Source organism: Triturus cristatus, chromosome 5_2 (genome assembly GCF_964204655.1).
Source record: "Triturus cristatus chromosome 5_2, aTriCri1.1, whole genome shotgun sequence".
NCBI classification, from domain to species: Eukaryota; Metazoa; Chordata; class Amphibia; order Caudata; family Salamandridae; genus Triturus; species Triturus cristatus.
The window spans coordinates 997,800,292-997,822,742 of record NC_140588.1 but is presented as its reverse complement, the minus strand read 5'-3'; the positions used below and the strand labels follow the sequence as shown (position 1 = coordinate 997,822,742).

At 45.2% G+C, this 22,451-nt stretch overlaps 1 protein-coding gene across 1 annotated transcript in view; it reads left to right on the top strand.

Annotated features, from left to right (window-relative positions):
* The window catches only part of LOC146829562 (ubiquitin carboxyl-terminal hydrolase 12-like), a 243,264-nt gene that overhangs the window by 132,628 nt on the left and 88,185 nt on the right, over positions 1–22,451 (top strand). Inside the window, exon 3 of the mRNA XM_085608260.1 lies at positions 477–690. Coding sequence (XP_085464386.1) covers positions 477–690 — 214 coding nt within the window. The remainder of the gene's footprint in view (positions 1–476; positions 691–22,451) is intronic.

Sequence of the window (22,451 nt, the reverse complement as noted above, 5' to 3'; positions counted from 1 at the left end):
ACCTGCAGTTGTTCAGTTCATACATGTGTGCGCCTATGTATACTGTTTCTGTATGTGTGGAATTTTGTGTCCATTTATGCAAGTGTGTGAATTTCTACATTTATTTTTTACTTCTTACCCTCGTTCCATGCTCCCCACGTTTGTTGTCTTGGTCAGTTCATGTCTGCTCTTAAAAACGTTGGACAAAGCATTTTTATTATATATCGTTGTCTACTGTAAGGTGCTGTGATTGCTTGAATGGCCACACCCAGATTTACAGTGGTTATTAGCAGATATTTCCACTCTCATCAATGTTCACGTTTTCCAACGGAGTGTACAGCAATGGGCTCAACAGCCGTGCCTGCTGCTGCAAAACAGCTTTCAGTACTTCACGATGGTAGCTTGTTGGTAATGAGAAGACAGTAGTGGGATGGTGTGATTCTGAAAGATTTTCCTGATCAAACTGTATTTTAATTGAAACACTTATTTTTTCGCAGTTTGGCAACACCTGTTACTGCAATTCGGTCCTTCAGGCCCTGTATTTCTGTCGCCCGTTTCGGGAAAATGTTTTGGCTTACAAGGTTATCCCACGCAAGAAGGAAAGCCTCCTCACATGCCTTGCCGATCTCTTCAGCAGCATTGCCACTCAAAAGAAAAAAGTGGGCGTGATCCCGCCAAAGAAATTCATTTCCAGGTTGAGGAAAGAAAATGGTATGTATGAGTCAAGTCTCAGATAAACTCTTCTTGGCGGCTTCTGCTTTGGGGCGATTGTGTGTTGGCTGTGGAGTGGCTTCTAATACGAATTTCAATATTTTCTTTCAATTATAATATTCATATTTATTGTAGTTATTGTTTTAAAACTTTGGTTTGTCAAAGATATGGATATTCAGATTATGTAACAAACCTGTTTTTCCATTTGTGATGAACATACTGCAATCTCCAGCTGCCTCTATTCTGAATATAGGGGGAAGTGTAATTAAGAGTCAACTTTTCCAAGAGCTTCAAGAGGGCCTGATGGGTGGTATTTTCAGTGATCTGTCCAACTATTTCCACAGGCTCAAAGAGGCATATCCTTTTTTTAATTCCATTCTTTCCCATGAGTATTTTAATGTCTGGCAGATTTTTCAGTCAGAAGCTTTTCTCTTAATGGCTTGCCTTCCATTTTACATAGTGACCTCAACTGCTGAAACAGGAGAGATGTCAGGGCGGGCAGGAAGCAAAGTAGGCGAATCTAAATTGCAGTTAAAGTTCAGAGTTAAATATTGCATCTTCTTTTACTTTCCACTAACATGAAAAGAACACTTTTACTTTGCACCTACGCTGCTGTAATAAATTAACTGAACTGCCTGTCCCACTCTAATGGCATCTCATATATTCAGGGGCTTAAGTCTTCAACGTTTAAAATAAAATGCTTTTAAAAAAAATGAAAGATAAGAAATCACTGAAACTGACTCTATGGATCAGTGGGTTCAAAAGAGAACTAGACCATCATATCATACTACAAATAAATTGAATGGCAGCAAAACATTTTAGAAAGCTAACACTTACTGTAGCATCAACCCTGCTACATTTAGGGTTGTGGACAAGAATGCCCGTAATTTGGTTTACAAGACTTGAAGAAGCTCTGTAAACTACAGAGTCCTTTTTTAAAATGACCATTTTCATATTACACTGTAAACAGGATGTTTGTTTAGTTGCTCCTTCATGTTCGTCTTAATTTGTGTCAGTATTAATAATCACTGCAGTGAAGGAAACACCTTTACTGGAAGGTAACTATTATTTTTTCGCTATTTTGGTGGGATGGTGTAACAGGGATGTGGAATTACATAAATTACTTTCCAAAAGGACGGGACACTTGTGAAAACTACTTGTCACGTAATTTTTTTTTTTTAAATCCACTGTCCCTTTTGATGTCTTACTTACAGTGAGGTGACAAAATGCAGCGGTCTTATCATTATATCGGAGTTCTGATAATAGCTTCTCTGATTATGCCGCGGCTCACGTTGTATTATAGTTAGGAAGCTAGCAAGCCTCTGATTTTGCCACCTTTCTACAAGTCTGCTTCCAGTGACTGGAAACAGTTGTTCCAGTGTTGGAATGCTGTTTGAGTTGCTGCTCCCTCACAACTTTACATATTTAGGAGTATTCACCAGCCCCTCTCTAATCTCTTCCCACAGAGGAAAAGTGTGGAAAATTTAGTTTTAAAAATGGGAGGAGTAAAGCAATTTCAGGGTGGAGAATAAAGACAGTATAGGGAGAGTGAATTTGCAGTCGGCCAGAAGATTTTCATAAGATGCAAAAACTGAATTAAAAAAAGTTTGCTAGGGGAACGGTTTCCAGACCTACTTCCGTAAACTCTTGTGAATTTCTGAAAGTTGTCAATCTGCCCCAATGTGGGGCGCTTTTGTGATTTTCTTTCAGAATTGGGCCTCTGATTATTTGTCTTGTTCCACACAAAGTTTTACACTGATTCTCAGTTATTAACCTTTGTTGTCATTATAGGCATGTGTCAAACTAGTTTCACTGAATGATGTCTTGGAAAAGTGTTCGTTCAGCAGAATGTAGTTTTTTAATGTTGCAATTTATTTGGGTACATTGTACTTTGAAACCAAACAAATCACATATCGTGTTTCCATGCTTCTGCATGTATTTTAATATAATCTGGTAGCATTATAAGTAGCCTCTATTTGTTAAATTTTGAAAATATAAATACTTGTTTTTATATTGGAGCAACAGTCAGTAATGCAAGCAAAGCTCACTGCGTTTCTTTGTAGCGCTCATCCTAATGGTAAAATCTGTGCATTAATGCACCAAGTATACAAGTTTGAACAACTTAGATACATGGATACACATCTTGCATTAGTTGCAGACAGTCCTCTTTCAGAGATCCATAATCGGGTACTGTAAACTGAAGGGCTGGATCTGCTGAGGGTTGAGCCCCCTTCTATAGTGGACAAAATAAACATACAACATGACACCAAAATATATGTCCTGGGGATTGGTCATGGTGTTGGATTACTTAGATTGGAGTAGTTGTACCCTCTGGTGAAATAACTTCTATAGGCCATTTGTTGAGCATTAAGCATTTAACAAAAGAAGGAAATCAGGTAGACAACAAGCACTATACTCGGGGTGGGGGGGAAAGAGTTGACTGTAGTTGACTGCAGATTGACCCCCACCTCTTATTATTTTTTCTTACTTATCTAAGTACGCTCCTTCACTCCAATATCTACCAAGAAAGCAATACATTGCACCCTTCCACATGTCAGTCATTTTGTCTTGGTGTTTGTTGTAGTTCTCTGGATGTACTGCCATCTTCTTTGTAGTCCTAACCGCAGCAATGCTAGCTCAGGGTGACCCCAGTGCAGCCACCTATGATACAGATCGAGAAAGCTCTGTTGAAACCCATGACCCACATTTTGTCATTGTCTGCATATTCAGACTAATTGTACCGCTGAATATTCTTTTTTTTATTTTTTTATTTTTATAATTCTTTCTTATTGAACATTCAAGAGAAAACAGAAAAGGTCATGTTACACATTCGGTCAAGTATCTCCAAGCTGTGTAGCACAGCGTCCCCAACATGCAGTAGTATTATACAGTGATTTTTCGTACATCTCTGCGACAGTTGCATTTTGTTAAGTTCATGGCGTCAATGGTTCGTCATTGGTGGGGACACATGGGGGTTCACACACATTTCCACGATATTCATTCCACTTAGTCCATAACTCTATTCATTTTTGGGGACAGCCACGGGCCACATACACCGTTTTCTCCCTTGCCATACACCAATCGAGGTCTTTTTTCCAGGCCTCGAGTGTCGGCGGCGCCTCTGCTCCCCAAAGTTTTGCTATGTTTCTCTTAGCTACCATCTGTCCAAGAGTCATCCATACCTTACCCTTTGTGTTTAGGTCTGTAGACTCCCAGATGTTTAGGAGACATCTTTTGACCTCCAATCGAAGGCCCACCCCCCACACTGCACTCATACATTCGTGCACTTTTTTCCAATAGTGTTGGATGAGGGGGCATTCCCATAGTATGTGCAGAAAGTTCCCTTCTAAGCCACACTTCCTCCTACACCTCTTATCAGCGCTTCTACCCATGAGGACTAGTCGTCTCCCAGTGAAGTACACCCTGTGTAGAATCTTTAATCGGACCAGTTTTAGTTTTGCTGAGATGGCGACCTCTTTAGGGGAGGAAAGTGCCTATTTCTAGACCGTCCCTCCCCCATTTTTCCCTCAGCGCCAGTAATGGATTTGGAGTGTGGTTTATTAACTTTTTGTATGCGAGGGAGATGCTCTTCTCAGGTAGGTGTCCATCAAGTAGTCTGTCCTCAAGAGGGGAGGATTCCGGAAGCGTCAACTCGGCTGGAATGTTGGTCTGAAGGGAGTGTCTGACCTGAGCGTACCTAAAGTACTCCGATTGCGCCAGTTCGTGGGTCTGTTGTAGAGCAGTGAAAGACACCACTCCCTGCGGTCCCCAGAGGTCTCCTATACGGGAAATACCTATTAGGTCCCACTTGTCAAACCCTTTAGAGCACCCCAGCACTCCTAGGGCCTCAGCGTCCCAGAGTGGGGTGGCCAGTGTGAGTCTGTTGGCCCACCCCAGCTTCCGGTTGACTGCGTGCCAAAGTTGTACGGAGTGTCTTGTAGGCCCTGTGAGAGGGAATTTGGTTGGTTTGGAGTACAGTGCCCTCGTAAATTCTCCGCCCGGGAGGGTCCACCTATCTATATTATATGCAGGCTCGTCCCCATTGCTGTACATACACTGGTTTATAACGGACAGGTGTGCTGCCCAGTAGTACTTTCTGATGTCGGGGAGGGCAATGCCCCCATCGTACCAACTGAGGGTTAGCTTGTGGAGCGCTATGCGCGGTGTCCCGTTCCATAGTAGGTCCCTTTGTGTAGCTTCGATTTCTTTAAAATACGCCTGCGGGACCAAGTCTGGGTAGTTTTGGAGGGCATTGAGAAAGCGCGGCAGTGCCATCATTTTAAAAAGCGCTGCCCGTCTCAATAGGGATAAGGGGAGCGCCTTCCATGTGTTGGTGTCACGCCTGAACCTCTGCAGCGGCGGGAGCAAATTTCGCTCGTAGCAGGACTTGGCGTTCTTTGTAATATATATACCTAGGTACTTAAACCCTTCTGTGGCAAATTGGATGGGGCAGTCTTTCGGTATGGAAGGAGGACACCCATGTAGGACGTACAATAGCGATTTGCTCCAATTTATTTTGTATCCAGAGTTCCTTCCAAAACTCGTGAATATGTCCAGCACCACTCTTAATGACTTTTGAGGGGAGGCAAGATAGAGTAGGATATAATCTGCGTATATGTAGATCCGATCCTCCCATCCTTCTGCCCATTTAAGTCCCCGGACAGAGGAGTCCTGCCGCACCCAGGCCGCGAGCGGCTCAAGGGATAATGCGAAGAGCAGTGGTGAGAGTGGACAGCCCTGTCTCATCCCCTACCGAGTGTGAACACTTCCGACAGTTTATTATTTACGACCACCTGGGCTAATGGTTCCGTATAGAGGAGCTGCACCCAACCAATACATTTAAGGTCAAAGACCATCTTTTTTAGTACCGCCATTAGATATGCCCATTCAAGTGTATCGAAAGCCATTGTTACATCCAGTGACACTACCACTGCGTCTTCTTGAATAGTGGAGCAACGCCCCAACACTCCATGTAGGCGTCGCAAGTTGAGGGCAGTATTGCGGTGTGGCATGAAACCCGCTTGGTCCGGGTGCACCAGTTTAGTTATAATCGGCCGGAGTCTGTTTGCCAAGAGCTTGGCAAGTATTTTGGGTTCCGCGTTCAAGAGGGAGATCGGTCTGTATGATGCACAGCTGACCCTTGGCTTTCCTTCTTTCGGGATGGCCACCAACGTGGCGATACGTTGGTCTCTTGGCAGTATTCCCATCTTTCCACTCTCTTCAAACATACGGTTTAAGTATGGTGCCACTCTGTCCGGTTTGAGCTTGTACAACTCAATTGGCAGACCGTTGGGGCCTAATGCCTTGCCAGGTCGGAGGTCTCTTATTGCCTTAGCCACTTCATCGTTTGTGAGTGCGCTCTCCAACGATTCTCGGTCAGGATCTGAGAGGGTAGGGAGTTGGATGTCTGCCAGTAGTTTGGAGAAGTCATCTTCTGAAAGTTCCGTGCCCCTTTCATATACCCGTTCGAAGTGCGCAGCGAACTCGCGGACTGTGTCTTGAGGTTCCGGTAGAACAGTGCCAGCCCCCCTATGTAGCTCCGGCACTAGTCTCTGCGCCCTCTCTTTTTTATCCAGCCAGGCTATCATTTTGACAGCTTTGTCCCCTTGATCGTATAGTCATCCGTCCCTGTCTCTTGCAAGAGTTTTTGCAGCGTCGGTTGCAATTGCTCTGTATTCTGCTGCTTTAATTTGTACGCGATGCATGTCAGCCTGGTCCTTGCCGTCTTTCACGATCTCCTCAAGGCGGAGAAGATCATGTTCGATAGCGACCATTTGTTTTTCTTTTTCTTTACGCATCCCCGCTATGGTCGAGAGGGCCTGTCCCCTGATCACTGTTTTAAACGCTTCCCACAGAGTAGTGGGGGAGTCCGGTGTCCCCACGTTTTCTAAGAAGTAGTGGTCGATGGCACGTATGATAGATGCCCTGGTCCCCCGATTACGAAGATGCCAAGGATTGATTGGCGCCACACAGCCCACCTTCTGATCTCCTACCGTGAGATGGACCCACACTGGGGAGTGGTCTGAGATACCCCGCGCCAGGTGTTTGATTTCTTGCGTGGTCACGCTGTGATGAAGAGGCATGAGGATATAGTCTATCCTTGACAAAGTATGGTGTGCTCCCAACAGGAATGTATACTCCTGAAGGGTCGGGTGGCGTAGTCTCCAAAGGTTTGTGAGGCAAAATGCCTCCAAGAAATCGGGGAGCCATGTTTGTCCGGCGCTCATGTCGCGTGGCGGAGATCGGTCCGTCTGGCCCGATACCACCGAGTTGAAATCCCCCCCAATTATGAGTTGCCCCTCCGGCAGAGATAGCAGGAGTGAACCCAGGTCTTTGTAAGATTGCGTTTGGAGTCCAGGTGGGATGTAAACTGTTAACAGCGTGAGTGTGTGTCCCTCCCATTGTCCCGAAATCGCCACGAAGCGTCCCAGTGGGTCGGCCCAGGTGTGTTGGACGGTTAGCGGGAGGCTGCGCCTGGTCAAGATCCCTACCCCCCGAGACCCCGATGTGAAACCGGTGTGCGCCATCATTGTGTAGCCCCACCTGTTTAGTGCTTTACAGTTATTGCCAATAAGGTGTGTCTCCTGGAGCAGGACTGCGTCCGGGAGGTAGCGTTTTATATGCTGGAGGACGACACTCCTTTTGATTTTGTCCCCCAACCCGTTGACGTTCCAGCTCAATACCTTTAGGTTTTTATCCCAGTGCGTACTCTCTTGTGACAGCGAGCAATTCTACACGCCCTGCGGTAGACGCAGCACCAGCGGACGGCATTAGATTGTAGTTTACATGACCAGTATGCCAACCTCTTGCCCCCTCCCCTCCCAACATAACCCAAACTATATAACGTACCGTGAACCCTCACACCTCCCCCGTTCCCACCCCCCTCCCTGCTACCCTACCATGTAGGCCTGAAACTACCCACATCCCCAACTCGCAGAGTGCCTGTCGCCCTAACAACTGGTCAACAATGACCCGGGGAATGGGCTAGCTCCAACTCCAGCCGCTAGAGGCCCCTCCTACCACGTTCTGAATCTGTCCCAGGCTTGAGCTCCGAAGGAGGCCACTGTACCATATTGTATACCATTTGTTCCTCCCCCCCCCATTGCACGGGACCTACCTGACCCATAGCGCTTCCCTTTAAGCTTTTTTGCCCGGAACGTCCCCAACGGCGTGTGGTGTTTGTTTAAGAGCCGTCAATGCCCCCTACCTACTAGTCCGAGTGACGCGGGCCACCCCTCCCACCCCCCCAGCAAAACATGGTATACATTACGGTTTGCCGATACCCATCCACTTCAGCCCAGGAAACCAGCCTCGATCAATGTCTTTGTGCTGCCGGCAGTCCCGGGCTACTTGATCTTGATCTCCAGGAGTGCAGGCTACGCTTGTCCGAGTCCGATAGTTCCCCTGTCGAAACCGACGTCCGGGCGTGTGCCTTTCTATCACCGTCCCTGGTCCCTTCCGCCTGCTCCCGAGTTGCTTGTCCTTCCAGCCAGTCCTGCACTTCCGTGGGGGTGGCGAAGAAAAGGGATTTTCCGCCAGCTATTACTTTGAGTTTCGCTGGGAAAAGCATCATGTATTTGAGTCCTCGCTGCCGGTGAACTACTTTCACCCCCTCGAAGGAGCGGCGCTCCTGCTTGACTTTAAGCGTAAAGTCTGGGAAAAAGCGGATAGTCGAGTTTTCGTATTGTAGATCTCCTTGCTGCCTGCAGTATCTCATCACGATCCCTATAGCTGAGGATTTTTGCGATAATAGTCCTGGGGGGTGCACCCGGTTTAGGCTTGGGGATTGGTGCCCGGTGCACCCTCTCGATGGTGAAGAGCGAAGAGAGCCGCTTCGGCTTGAGGTGGTTGAGTATGAGGTCTTCAAGGAACAGGTCCATGCTCGGCCCCTCCAAACCCTCCGGGACCCCCACCACTCTGATGTTGCTGCGACGGGCCCGCCCCTCTTGGTCCTTGAGCTTCAGGGCCATTTGCCAGTGTTGGTGAGTCAGGGCGTCGATCCGCCCCTCAAGCTTTTTCGTACACGTGTGAAGCTCCAGGACATTAGCTTTGTTTGTTTTCACTTTGTCCGCTGTTTTGTGCATATCTGCTCTCATCAAGTTCATTTCGATGGACATTTTATCAATTTTCGTTTTGAGGGTGGTCCCCAGGCTCTGGATAGCAGTCATTATAGATGTGAGGGACGGCTCACCATCCCCAGGTTGCCCCCCTGGGCCCCCTCCTCCTGTGGGGTTGGCTTCGGGACAGCATATTTGTCTAGTTTGTTAGATTGTACTGTCGTGGCATGCTTGGGCTTCATTGTGCAAACGCACCTCGTATGTCCAATACCGCTGCCGACTAGAACCTTCCCTTTCGATGCGCTACTCCTTCCGCAAAACGTTGAGGTTACGTAGGTCACCACTGCACCGCAGTTGCCGTCCACAGTTTCCAAACCAGCATTGGTTTCAGGGATAGTGGTGTGTACAGGGTACAGTCTTGCATGTGCACAGTGTTGGTGGCGTCTGAGAATCAGTCCAGCTGGGTGGGGTCCACTGGTGACAGGTCTCCCCTCCCAACCGCCACCTCCTCGTCTGATGGCGTTCTCAGCTACCGCACGCGTTCCATGGCACGGTCCCAGAGCTGTTGCCCCCCGATCTAATAGACGTTACGATCCCCACTGCGATGTCTCGCCGCAGGAACTGGTGCGCAGTGCAACTGTATGGCAGGTCAGGTATGTTGCTGTTCGCCGTCCATACTACAATCCCCACCAGGGCTCGTCATGTTAGGGCGCTCACTCACAACTGCAGTTCAGTGTCTCAATAGGCCCCCCAGTGTCTTCAAGTGTGGCCATGTCTCTGTTTCTTCTGGGCCATGGGCAGCAGTGTCACCCCAGCACTCACCAGTGCAGTTCCCGGTGAAGGGAACGGGCCCCACCCAGCCCCCAGAGGTCCTACCTCTGCGCTGGAGGGGGGCAGATGCACGATGTGGGCAGGCCGTTCGCCGCCTTTGCGTCCCCAAGGGCACCGGGCCTCTTCTTAGCAGATAAACTTGTGCCAGCGGGGGGGGGGGGGGGGGGCGGGAGCACATACGAGCCCCCGCTCACCTGGTTGTCTCCCGTGGCAGGTCCCGCCGCGCCACCCGCTCTCCGCGGCTTCTTGCGCTCAGCGCTCACCGGCGCTGTGACGCTCTCCCACGGAGGAGCCGGAGCGGACAGCCCCGCCCTCCAGGCTGGCAGCGATCTCAGCACGGGCCCCCCGCGATGCCGTCCGGAGTCTTGACTCTCCCCCAGGGGTCAGGGATCCAATCCCAGCAGGCTTGAGGGTAGGCGACCAGGGGCTCGCCGCACACCCCTCCGCGACCTCCCCCAGTCCACTCGGCTGCGCTTCTCTGCACCAGGCGCCGATGAGTGGATTCGCCTCCGGGACCTTCTTTACGGGCAATGTTTGCGGCGATCCAGGCCCCGCCGTATTGCCTGGCACTTGAGCCACCTCAGGTCTCCTCCTGGCGGATAATGGACGGATGTTTAGGAGGTTTTAGGCCTCCGCTCCGGCGGAGCTCGCTGATTAAGCCGCCATCTTAGTTGGCTCCAGGCCACGCCCCCCACCGCTGAATATTCTTACATGGTCATCCTGTAATCCAGCAAGGGCTGGGATATCTGTTCTAAAAGTAATTGTTACCAGTATGTTTCTAAGTATCATGCATTTTAGAAGATCATTCAAGAAAGCTAGCGCAAATACTCTGTCCGAATGATGGCAGGACTCATATTTGTGGTTTCAGCTAGACCTAGGATTCAGATATTATTACGGGAGGATCTGGCTCCCGAGTATTAATTCTTGGCCTCCAGCACTAGGATCTTGTTTGTGTTAGCTACATTGTCGTTGTTGATATCTAACACACAGTTCACCATCCCTTCCAAGCAGATGTATTGTTGCTCTGTCATGTGGTCAAGCCTCAGTCTCAGCTTTTAGTTTCCCCTCTGTTGATTTTAGGTTGGCCTTTAGATCCAGTAATAGGAGTCTAGTATCACCTTCAGCTATGGGGGTATTTGTCTTTTCTGGGGGTGAGGCATACAGGTGTGCTTTTTTCACTGCTTAAAGGTTAGTTTTGCCTGATTCTGTTCTGTCTTGTCCATTTTAATGGTTAGCATGCTATCCACGTTTACTGTAATTCCTATTTGTAGGGCGCAAACATATCACCCTCTTATGGATTTCAAGGCGATGGGGGGTGTTGGTGGGGTGACGTGAGCTATTGCCCAGAGTCACACGATGTTGAGCTGCCGCCGACATCGGGGATTGAGCCGTAAGCCCCGTGCTCCGGAGTCAGATGCTCTGGACGCTGCCCCACACATCTTACACACTTTTGTAGTGTGTAGCGAGGCACACTTCGTTGTACAGTGGTATTTCTGCCTCACTGCAAGATTCTAGCACTCAGAATTTAATTACTGGGCCAGCATGAAAGGGGCACTCATATGTCACACCGGTGAAGTAAGTAATCATCTTTTACTCTGATCCTCTGTAGTAATTAACTCCAGACTGGTTGAGGTATTTCATGAAGATTTATTGTAAGTTGTTAAGTAGCCTGGAATAAGCCCCACCAGGAGCAGCCAGCAGGCAGCTCAGCCCATCATAACTGTGGCTTATCTTCAACCAGCACCCAACATTCCATAGTGCATCACAGTGCAGAGGCATTCCAATAGAAGGGCATGAAGTGGGTAAAGGCATACATAGGAATATACAATAGGCAGGATACAACATACCTCCTTTTCTTCCACAACAGAACAATGAACATAGAAGCATAGAAACTAAAAGAAGGAGAAAGCATACCGATCATTACCTGCTGACACACCCACTGGCCAGACAGATGTGACAGGAGGCACTGCATAGCATGAGGGGTAGAAGATACAGAAAAGGAATAAACGAATAAAGATCAGGCACATTCCTTCTCTGTAAACACAAAGCAATGCAAAATGCATGAAGTAAAACAATTAGACTTGAGAAGTAAAACACAAACTATAAACTTGCAAAAGATTTGAATCCATTTGAAAATAGATTTGAAAATGGATTTAGATAGAGATGCGCAAACCCAACAGGGAAAACTGCATGCACCCATGAACAAGAGATAATTGTGTAATAAAACTTTGCAATCCTTGCTAGGCAATACTGCATAAATTGAAATTGAGTAATATTGCTCAAATAGAAAATGTCGAAAAAAAAAAAAAAATAGAACTTTTGAAAACATGCAACTTTGAAAATGTGCACCCTGGTCAATCTCAAGCAGAGGTCACTTGAGAAAAGTGTAACTAATGACCAACATGTACACCATGGAGATAGATTGAAATTGCACATACATAAACCTGCAAAAGATAACAATTGAGAAACTGTAACACCAAAAGCAAAATGTATATAAAGAAACAGGCATAAGAATTTGATTTGAAGAGATAACCACGTATGAAAATCACCATAAATCTGACACACACTTGAAGAGAAAATGGAAATAATCCCCATCCCCAAAATTGTACAAAACATCCAAGTAGACTCTGAAGGGATTTAAAACCATAAACTAACTGGTTCTGTCGATGGAGATGTTGCAATGCACTAAAGATAACAAGCACCCCTTAAATAAGGTAAACAGGACACTGGATACCTCCAGAGTGTCGAAGTCGATTTCGAGTCAAGGCTTCCCTTTACTGGAGAGCATCCAACTAAGCGCCAAGAACTACAACCAGGGGCAGGCACATGCACTTGAAATGGAGTTCACAGTTCTTGGCAGCTGCCCAATGAAAACCGGAAGACACCAGGACTGGCAGAAAAAATACTTGGTAGTAAAACTCACCCAAGAATAAAAGTCAAAGTCCGATGTCCCAGCGAAGAACAACTCACTGCCCAAACATCGAGACTGTAAAGGCAGACCAAGAGGGACAATATGACCATTTCGTAGAGAGTGAAAATGAAAAATCCATGCAGGGAGAGGAGATTCGCACATCTCAAGGCTGCTGAGGACTTCCATTTCGCAATAAACTTTATTTAAACAACAAAACGTGGTTGGATAGAAACAGATAGAAAACGTACATCATTGATGATGAAAGCTGACAGGAATTGCTGGATCCGCCAACCCCAAGATGGCGGCACGCTTCCTGACGCTGCGCCGGGAGGCTTGCACTGAAAGCATGCAGCAAGCCATTGCACAGGCCGTGGCATAAAGAGTAATGATGTCACAATAAATCCTTGACAGGCAGAGGGTATGTGTGAGATGTGTTGCACGAGCAGAATTTATTTGAAAGCGCAGCGCAACTGTTTTTCCTTGTATATTGACCTCACTGTAAAAAAATAATAAATCGCTAGTAAATTTCCACATTACCGCCCAATATTGCAGCAGGCAGGAGACACAGCGGTTGGCTTGACAAGGTGACAAAATAAACGTGCCTTCCCAAATCCAATTTTATAACAAAGAAAGTCCCGCAGATGAAGGATAACACGAGCGTGCCCTCATTAACATCCTGAAAAGACACATGCGCGCTCACACATCAATCAAACGTCGAGATAGAGGCAAAACCAAAAGAAAACTCCCACCTCTTTGAAAAAAAAGTCTTTAAGCAGGATGGAAGCACACACCCAAAGTAGGTTAGAAGGTCAGCAGTATTTCTCTTGTGCACACAGAGTAGCACACGATGATCTTGAACCCAAATGCCAATAGCCAAACAAAACATTTAACCCTCACTGGGGCAGAAACACAGGCAGTCACAGATTAACTTTCTTGTAGAGGCACTGTATATGATATATGTTGCTCCTTAGACGTTTGTTTAGGCTCATTATCCACATAAAAGGAACGGGAAGGTAGAAATAATGTAGACAACTTTGAATATAGAGCAATAGAATGCAGCAGGAAATATACTGAGCAAATGAAAGTGATAAAACCTATTTCGACACGACCTTGTTAAAGGTCACATATTGAAAACATGAGGAAAGTAAACCCACAACTTAGTAAAGGTTACATAGAAGTACCATTGAAAAATTGAGAGGGATAAACCCCATATCGACAACCTAAAAGGTCAAACATTGAAAAACATTGAAATGTTAAGAGGCAGTAACAAAAAGTTGACAACCTCATAAAGGTCACAACTTAAAAAACAATGAAAAATTGAGTAATAGAACTGTTGAGAGTGACCATTTGAAAAGTGAGTACCGTGGATAAACCCCATAACGAGCGCAAAAATATTGAAAATTTGAAAGGGATAAAACCCATATAGAGACGACCTCGTAAAAGGCCACACATTGAAAATAGAGGAGTGCGACTCGACAACTTAGTGAAGGTTACATAGAAGTTCCATTGAAAAATTGAGAGGGGTAATCCCTAAATTGACAACCCGAAAAAGTCAAACATTGAAAAACATTGAAATGTTGAGAGATAGCAACACAAATTGACAACCTCACAAAGGTCACAAATTGAAAAACACTGAAAATTTGAACTATTGAGAGTGACCTTTTGAAAACGTGAGTACAGTAGTAAGTACCACACAAAGTAATTCCAACTAGGAAATAAAACTGGAACGCATGCAACTTGATAAATAAATTGAGATACACAATTCCTACCAAGAAATACTGCAGGCATGCATGTACATTGAAATAATTGTGTAAATAAGTTGATATGTGCAATCCCTACAGAGAATACTGCACACATGTAAATGTCAACTATGCAAACCTAAGCAAAAGTAACTTGACATGCAAGAAATTGAAAAATAAATAGAATTTTTGAAAACATGCAACCTGTAAAACACAAAGATGTAAAACAGTGCGTTTAAATGTCACAGTAAACTTGCAAGTACATTGATAATTGCATAATTGAAATCTTGAGAACAAGGCAATGTAATGCTTAACCTTAACTGCCATCCTTAAAGAGCACTGGACAAACTGTGCACAAGCAAAAAAATGAGCATACTTAACTAGATGAAAGAGAACACACCGAAGCTTGATATCAGACATAGTGCTAGAAACGTAAGCAACAGCAAGTCCAGTAAGAACATCATTGTCATACCTAGAAAACATCTTAATTGGAAAACCCATGAAATTGAATTCTTGAAAGGGTATCAACATATACATGTAACCAGGGATATAAAACCCCATAACCAGGTTCAACAAATATAATAGAGGTAAATTGAAATTTCCATCACAGAAACTTGTGGACGCTAGATGAAATAAAAACATGGTAAAATACAATAATAGTATAGTAGTGTTTGTCGAAATAAGTATCATGCAATTAAACCATGAAGAAACTGACTCCCTCGTAGGCAACAGAAATACACAACGGGTGTGAAATTTGAGTCATCAGAACACTTGAATGAAAAAAAAAAATGTTTCACTTAATGTCTGAAGCGATCTGGCAGGAAAAAACACCACTCACCAACCAAACTTGAACAGGTTCCCACAGTCCACTATAGACATCGTTGTCGATAAGAGTCAGAAAGCACACCTTGTAAAATCTGTAACGACATCCCAATGAGAGGAACATGTTCTGCGTTCTAAGCGCCTCACATTGCACATCCGTGCAAGCGCATAGATCGAGATTGCCAAAGTAGTGTGGTTGGCAAAAGAAATACGAGCACCACAGAGGACTTAAAATGGCGCCACGCTGTGAACGTCATGCTGGGTGGCTACCGGCGCGACAGTGCACCCAAGCGTCACACAGCAGTCAAAGATCTCACTGTCGAAAAGACGAATCCATGGAGTAGAGACGTCACAACGGATCCAAGAAACGCTGCTCCTGGAAACCAGCAGGTAGGACCATACGCGCAGCAGCTTGAATGAGGCATTTTCAAATAAAGTGCACGTGAATGGCGCGTGTCAAAATATTGAAACAGGTAGTTGAACTGGCAAATGTGGAGAGTATGGCTGGGCCACATTTAAAAAAAAAAAACTCACCGCAGAGGTGTTTTGGTTGGTTGAGAGACGCCCATCACACTCGACCACTGTAAAAACAGGCTGAAGACTGGATGAAGTCTGTTAGAGTGTCAAGTAAATGGTGAAACATCGCCCTGTTGTTGAAAAACGAACTCTTGCCCATGCCGCTCCAGAACTGCACTTGACCCCTGACTACACATAGTCCTGACATCCAAAGTGTAACACAGGTCATAAATTCAAATTGAATTGAAGGGCAGCAGGAACTAGTAGGCAGCATGGAGGCGCTGGCAGGAAGAACTGGCCAATTTTGAATATGGTTAAGGTTGAAATGCACAGAACTTAGCACCATGGCCATACGCACAGCAGCAGGAACTAGTAGGCAGCAGAAACTGGAAGGTAGCAGGAAATAAAGTCAGAAGGAACTAGGACAAATATATAAATTGCCATTTCCACAGCTCACCTAATGAAGTTATAATGTTGAAAACATCCACAGCAGTTCGAATAAAAAACACCGTAGATTGTAGAAATGAATACCTGCCTTTAACTTCCCTCTTGAGATACTGTACGAGCAGTGGGCACTAGGAGGCAGCAGGAACTGGAAAGCAGCAAGGGGGCGCAGGCAGGAAGAACTGGCCAATTTTGACTATGGTTGAGGTTGAAATGCGCAGAACTTAAGAACATACTACGCAGGGAGACACAATCAGACAACCACCAGTTACCTTCCTTGTTGAAATGCTGCTGTTGTAGTATTGAAGTTAAAGTAGATGATTTCCCTTGAAGTTGAAGATGTTGAGAACAAACTTGAATTGATGAATATAGAAAATAGATCTGGCATGTGCAGATTGGGGCGACCGGTGTGGAGGTCACTGGTGGGGCTCAGATGCCAGAGTCTTTGCTTGAAGATTGATAAGATTTTTTAATATCTTGTCTTCTTGAAGATTGACTTCTTGAGTTGAGCACGTAGAGGGTAGGATCAAATCGTCGCCATAAAAATGTAGTAATTAACTCCAGACTGGTTGAGGTATTTCATGAAGATTTATTGTAAGTTGTTAAGTAGCCTGGAATAAGCCCCACCAGGAGCAGCCAGCAGGCAGCTCAGCCCATCATAACTGTGGCTTATCTTCAACCAGCACCCAACATTCCATAGTGCATCACAGTGCAGAGGCATTCCAATAGAAGGGCATGAAGTGGGTAAAGGCATACATAGGAATATACAATAGGCAGGATACAACATCCTCTTTATTGGATATGGTGATTTGAGTCCCCAAACAATGACCCCACACCAAGAGCAGAGAAGTCGCCTGATGTGTGTGAGACTCAACATTCACATGGTCTTCGTTGAGGCCCTCAAGGTAGGAGCGGCTGCTAATTTTTGTTAACTGGGCTGCGACATGTTGCTTCCAGCCTGAGACTGTCAGTGTCTTAGCAGATCTTGTCTGCCTTGCCTACAATTGTGGCACGCACCCAGGGTAGGCCCCTCAGTGACATCCTACAGTGCAGGCCCCAGCACCATTTGCCCACTCCTCAGTCCATGTTGCTGCTCCTGTCCAGCAAACTCAATTTGACCTGGCCCACTAGCCACAGCAGCAGGCACCTCTAACGTGGCAGGAGAAGTGGGGGAGGGTCAGGGTCTCTCAGATGTCTCAAGAATTAACATGTCTGCCACAAGAAGTCTTACCTGGCCTCTGCTGCATTGTTTGGGAGCAGCTGACTCAGCAGCTCTCCTGTGGGTGGGGTCTCAAGCTCGCAGGCGGCCCAGTAGCCAGCTGCCTCCTACTTCCGTCATCTGGGCACCATTGATGTAGTGTTGAATGCCTGACTCGGCAGAGTCTCCACAGGTGGGGCCTCAGGCTCGCCAACGACGAGTGGGCATCTGAAGCCCCACGCCGCTCTTTCATGCCTGCAGTCTCCCACTTTTGGTTGGTCTCTCCTGGCTTTAGTAGACAGTTCAGTCAGACTCCCATATCTATTGGGCTCATTATACCTGCAGCACAGCCGAAGTATCCGCCAGTGAGAGGTTTAAAAGTGGATATTTGCAGCCTGGATCGGAGTGTAACTGTTAAGTGGCCATCTTGGCTTGTGGCGAAACCACGCCACCAGGCTTCACAGAAGATCCCTCCTGTTGAATGTATTTCTGCACCCACTTAATATGTTCAACTCCTTCAAGCTTACCTGCTACAACTGTGAGGATACTGCCACAATCATCTTAAAAGTGGGAAAACCCTGGACCTCTGGACCATACAAATGGCTCTTCGAAGCTAAACAGTGGATGCTAAAGAGCTATCTTAAACCTAACTCCTCCAAAAAGGAGATGCTCACCTGTGGACCATGGCACAATTACCTGGCTTATGAAAAATACTGCTATTTACCACTCTAATTGTGTTGCTCACCTTGGAGTGATCATGGATCCCAGCCTTGCACTCCATACTAAAGTAAACAAAACCACTAAAGATGCTTTGGACACAATGAGAACACTGGAACATACCTTACTGTATCCTTTCTGAAAGCATATAGGCATCACTAGCTCTAGTGTCATAATGTATTGATTGTTCCCATAGGTTCCACTTTGGATTCTCTAATCGGCAATAAATCCAGAATGCACCGGAGTAGACAGGACCACATCACCCCTGCCCTTAATTACTTATTGTAAGACAAGTCCAGTTCAGAAATCTCTGCATTGCTCACTGGGCAATGTATTGTACGTGACCAATTTGCTTAGAATTTTTCCTCAGGTTGTACATTTAAAAACGAAACCTCAAATCCAGAATATATCAATTGTGATAACTTAACATTTCTAAACATCTGTATCGATGGGAGTTATTTTTCCGTAGATACATGCAAACTCGTAAAGATTCTCCCAAAGAGAATAACTATCATCAACGCCCACCTAAAATTCAGAAAAGCAATAAACCTCTTTCCCAAACGTTGACTGAGGTGGCTAACAACATGTCTCACGGGTTCGTACATGTAGTGTGCAGGACTACCCCTCTTACTTTATTCACCTGTTGTTCTTGCACAAGACGCTGCTGTGTGCCTGTGGGTCAAGTCGGGAGAACATTTGAAGGCCTCATTCCACTCAGATGACAATTTGGTTAACACCACTTTCCAGCCATGTTCTACAAACACAATAACTGCTTTCTAGATCCACCAGAATAGGAAGTGCTATAGAAATACTCAAAACAATGCACGTTAAATGCAGCTGTACAAGATTGTCGTATCCACTTAAGTGCTTAGTCCTGCTTTACTTTCATTAGCAAACCAGGAGCAGCTTGATTTATCCTGTGATATAGCTACATATCAGGTTTTGGTTTCAGTTAAGCAATTATTCAGCATTGTAGATACAATCCTAAGGGATTTAGAGGCCCAAACAAAGTTCACGGACATGCTAACCTCTAAAACGACTTAGAAATGTGAATAAAATTGAATGTACACCAAGTTACTCATAAAGCAAAATTCAGGTAAAACCAGAGGCAAGGTTTTCAATTCCCCGTCAAATCCTCAGGATAGAGAAGGATCTATTTAGTTACAACATCCCTGGGGCTTTAATTTCTTGGCCTTGCACGTGAAGTTTAGTCAGTAGATCAGTTTCATAATGACCTTCTCTGTGTATATGCATCAGTCAGCAAGTTATCAAACTTTGTTAGGCTAATCTTAAATTAGGAAGGGAGTGAGTTGTTCATCCTGGCAAATGGCAAAAAAAGACTGATCCAAAGCTTCTTCAGTACACCATTTTTTCTCTACGAAATTCCTGTAAGGAAGGCTTGAAGAGGTATGGAACTGCTGGGTGGGAGGTCTCTAAAAGGGACTTGGTGGAATACGCATAACTTTGATTCCTCCCCAAGAGGTATGGTATGTGTAACTAAGGACGTGGCGTAACCTATGGAAAGTAAAATACTGTGCTTCAGAAAGTGTGGCACCTGACTACGTCTTGAGAGCTTCTTTCTTTTATTGCATCCAGACATATTACACAATAACTGGCATGCACGTAAAACAAGCCAGTCATATTGGCCTGTTAGACTGGTTAGCAAGATCAGATAAGGGAGTAACAGCAAAAATATTGCAGTGAAGAATTGGAATTAAAAATGTTTAGTTTCTGAAAAATGCAAAACTTTGAATTGAACACTATTGAGATCTGTGGAAGGGTCAGTAGTTTTAAGAATTCCGGAACTCCTATCCTCCTTTTCATACCATTTACTTCTGCAGCCTCTTGGAGAGACACTTATGCCCTTTTTCTCCCCACAGCTCTCTGAAATTCTCCATCTTCATATTTCATCGTATTCCTCTTCCTTTCCCTCCCTCCTCCTTCACATAATTCCTTGCATCTTATTCACTTCACCAGCTCCCCCACACACAAAGCACCTACACTCACTTGTAAGCACAGCATTTTGTTTTTACTTAAGCCCTGTTAATATTTCCACAGCCTTGCACACCTCCTTAACACACTTCACCATTGCACTGTGCATGGAGACCAAGGATCGGATGAGGATGTATTCTGAACACCTTTATTACCCACTGACAGACACTGTGGGAACCTCGCTCTTACTTCATAGATCTCAGTCGTGGCTCACTTGAGTTACTGACATCGGGAGGCCGCCCTGTTCACAGTATTCAAAATACAAGATGAATATGTGGCTGTTGGAGTATAAGCTAGAAATTGGCAAGTCTTCCTGAAATCTTAATGGACATTCTAGGGGCTGTAAAACTAACCTGCAACAACAAGCAGAACATGGAAACTCGACACAAGACTGATATGGAGGTAATACCAAAAGGCAATAAGTCAATAACAAAGTCAACTAGCAAAGCCAAGGGTGAAATAGAGCAAGTGGAATTTGATGATCAACAGGACATAGCAGATTACCAAATGGAAGCGATACAGAACACCCTCAAGACCTTGCCTCATGTAAAACCAACAAAAAGGCAAAGCAAATGTGCAAGGAAGGCCAGGCTTAAATATAACAAACAACAAAGTATAGGTTTGGAGAAAAACTTTTCAATATTTACAACCAAAACATCCCAAGGGGAAAAAAGCAAATCACTGAATGTGTCCATGTGTGGGGCAGCACTAACAGATGCAGATCAACCGAAACATTTATCAGAACCCAAGCCAATGCAAGAGAGTTTGTTCTCCACCATCCCCACCCTCCAAAAAAAGACGACTCAAGATCCCCATACAGATGCAGGACGCCCACTAACAAAAGAAATAGACCAGAAGCGTAGACGGGAACCATGGCTACCAGAAAGAAATCAATCTATTAAGAAAGGTGCAGGGCAAGAAACAACTCTTCAAGTCCTAGATAAAAATGCATCCTGAAGTAACAATCGTCCAAGCACAGATACAGGAGATAAATCTTTAAATCTGAATCAGGCGAGCAAAAAAAGGAACGAACTAGGAAGCCGGGAAGACCAAACAGGCAAGAGGTGGCAGGAGAAAACAAACATCAAAGCGCATAGCAAGTATAATCCGATACAGGTCACAATAATTGGAAAGGGCCGAAGATGCAGGCTTCCTCTCATGGAACCAGAAGCTGAACGAACAGGAATAAGGATTACAAAAAACCCTGGAAAAGTAGAGAAGGAAAAGGAGGGGGTGAATGTAGGACCAGTGGAGCAAGAATCCCAAGTTGATCAAGACATATCAGCAACTAGAAATCCTGCAGCTGGAAAAAATGAAACCCTACAATCTCCCAGTAGTTTCCATAACCAGTCAGATGCGTTCGAATTAAAATTGACATTCGTGCCCGAATATTCAACCAAAGGAAGGCAAGACATTCTGACCCGAGGGAACTTGTTAAGGCTGTTTAAAGAAATCCCAAAACTAAATGGAATAGCCTCACAAGATCTAATAGCTGTGGAATTTCAACAAAAAAGATCAACTCCAGACATTGAAGAATCCTTGACAACTTGGTCCTCAAAGGAAATAGTGGTCAAGATATACGCAACGAGATCAAGATTCGGAGCCTGGGGAATCACGCTAACGCTACATAAACGCCCAAGGTACCCCTACCCCCTCCTAAACAGTTCAAGAAACTTTAAAAAGGAAGACACATTCGGGAAAAGTCAGAAAACATGTGTACGTGGTGCTCGCTCCACCACGCCTGTAATGCCTTCCTACGTAAATAGGGCCAATATATCAGCTAGCCCACTAAATGCGGAAAGCCAAACATTGGACAGGTTGGATTGGTCTTGGGTGCCAAAGGCGTTGAGTAAAAAGCAAACCTAACGAAGAGCTAAAACCAATAACGGAAGAAGAGACGCAGGACCAGAACTGGGGGGGAAAAAAGGCCGGACAGTATTGTGATCTGCTCATGGAATTTAGAGATATGGTCCAGGACCATGAAACTTTTTCCTTTTTCCGACAACAAGACATAGTCCTGCTTCAGGAAACTTGGAATATGGTTCCAGCTTCATTTCCAGGATTTATAGAACACATTCTTGCAGAAAGATTTTCAATCTTCGGGCACCCGCGAGGAGGTTTATCGATATATGCTGCCCAAAAGAATGACTGGTCAACTGAAGAACTGGATGCTGGTGTTAATTGGGTTCAAGTGATCAAAATTAGTGGTAAGCTCCCGCTTAATAAATTAAAGTGGCAACTGCTACTAGTTAACGTTTACATTCACCCAAAGAGAAAGACCCAGAAAGAAAAGTACACTACTTTAATGACCTTGATAAAAGCAATGCAAAGATCTCACAAGCGATGCCCTATGTTCATCTCAGGAGACTTCAACTGTAATCTCATAACCAAAAATCGGAATGAAAGAAAGAGGCTGGAGAACTGGGGAGCACGGATAATAACGAATGAATTAGAATGCCTTGGACTGACAATTCTGAACGGTAACATTAAGGGAGATTCACCAGTGGCAATAACACACTTGAGTGGAAAAGTTC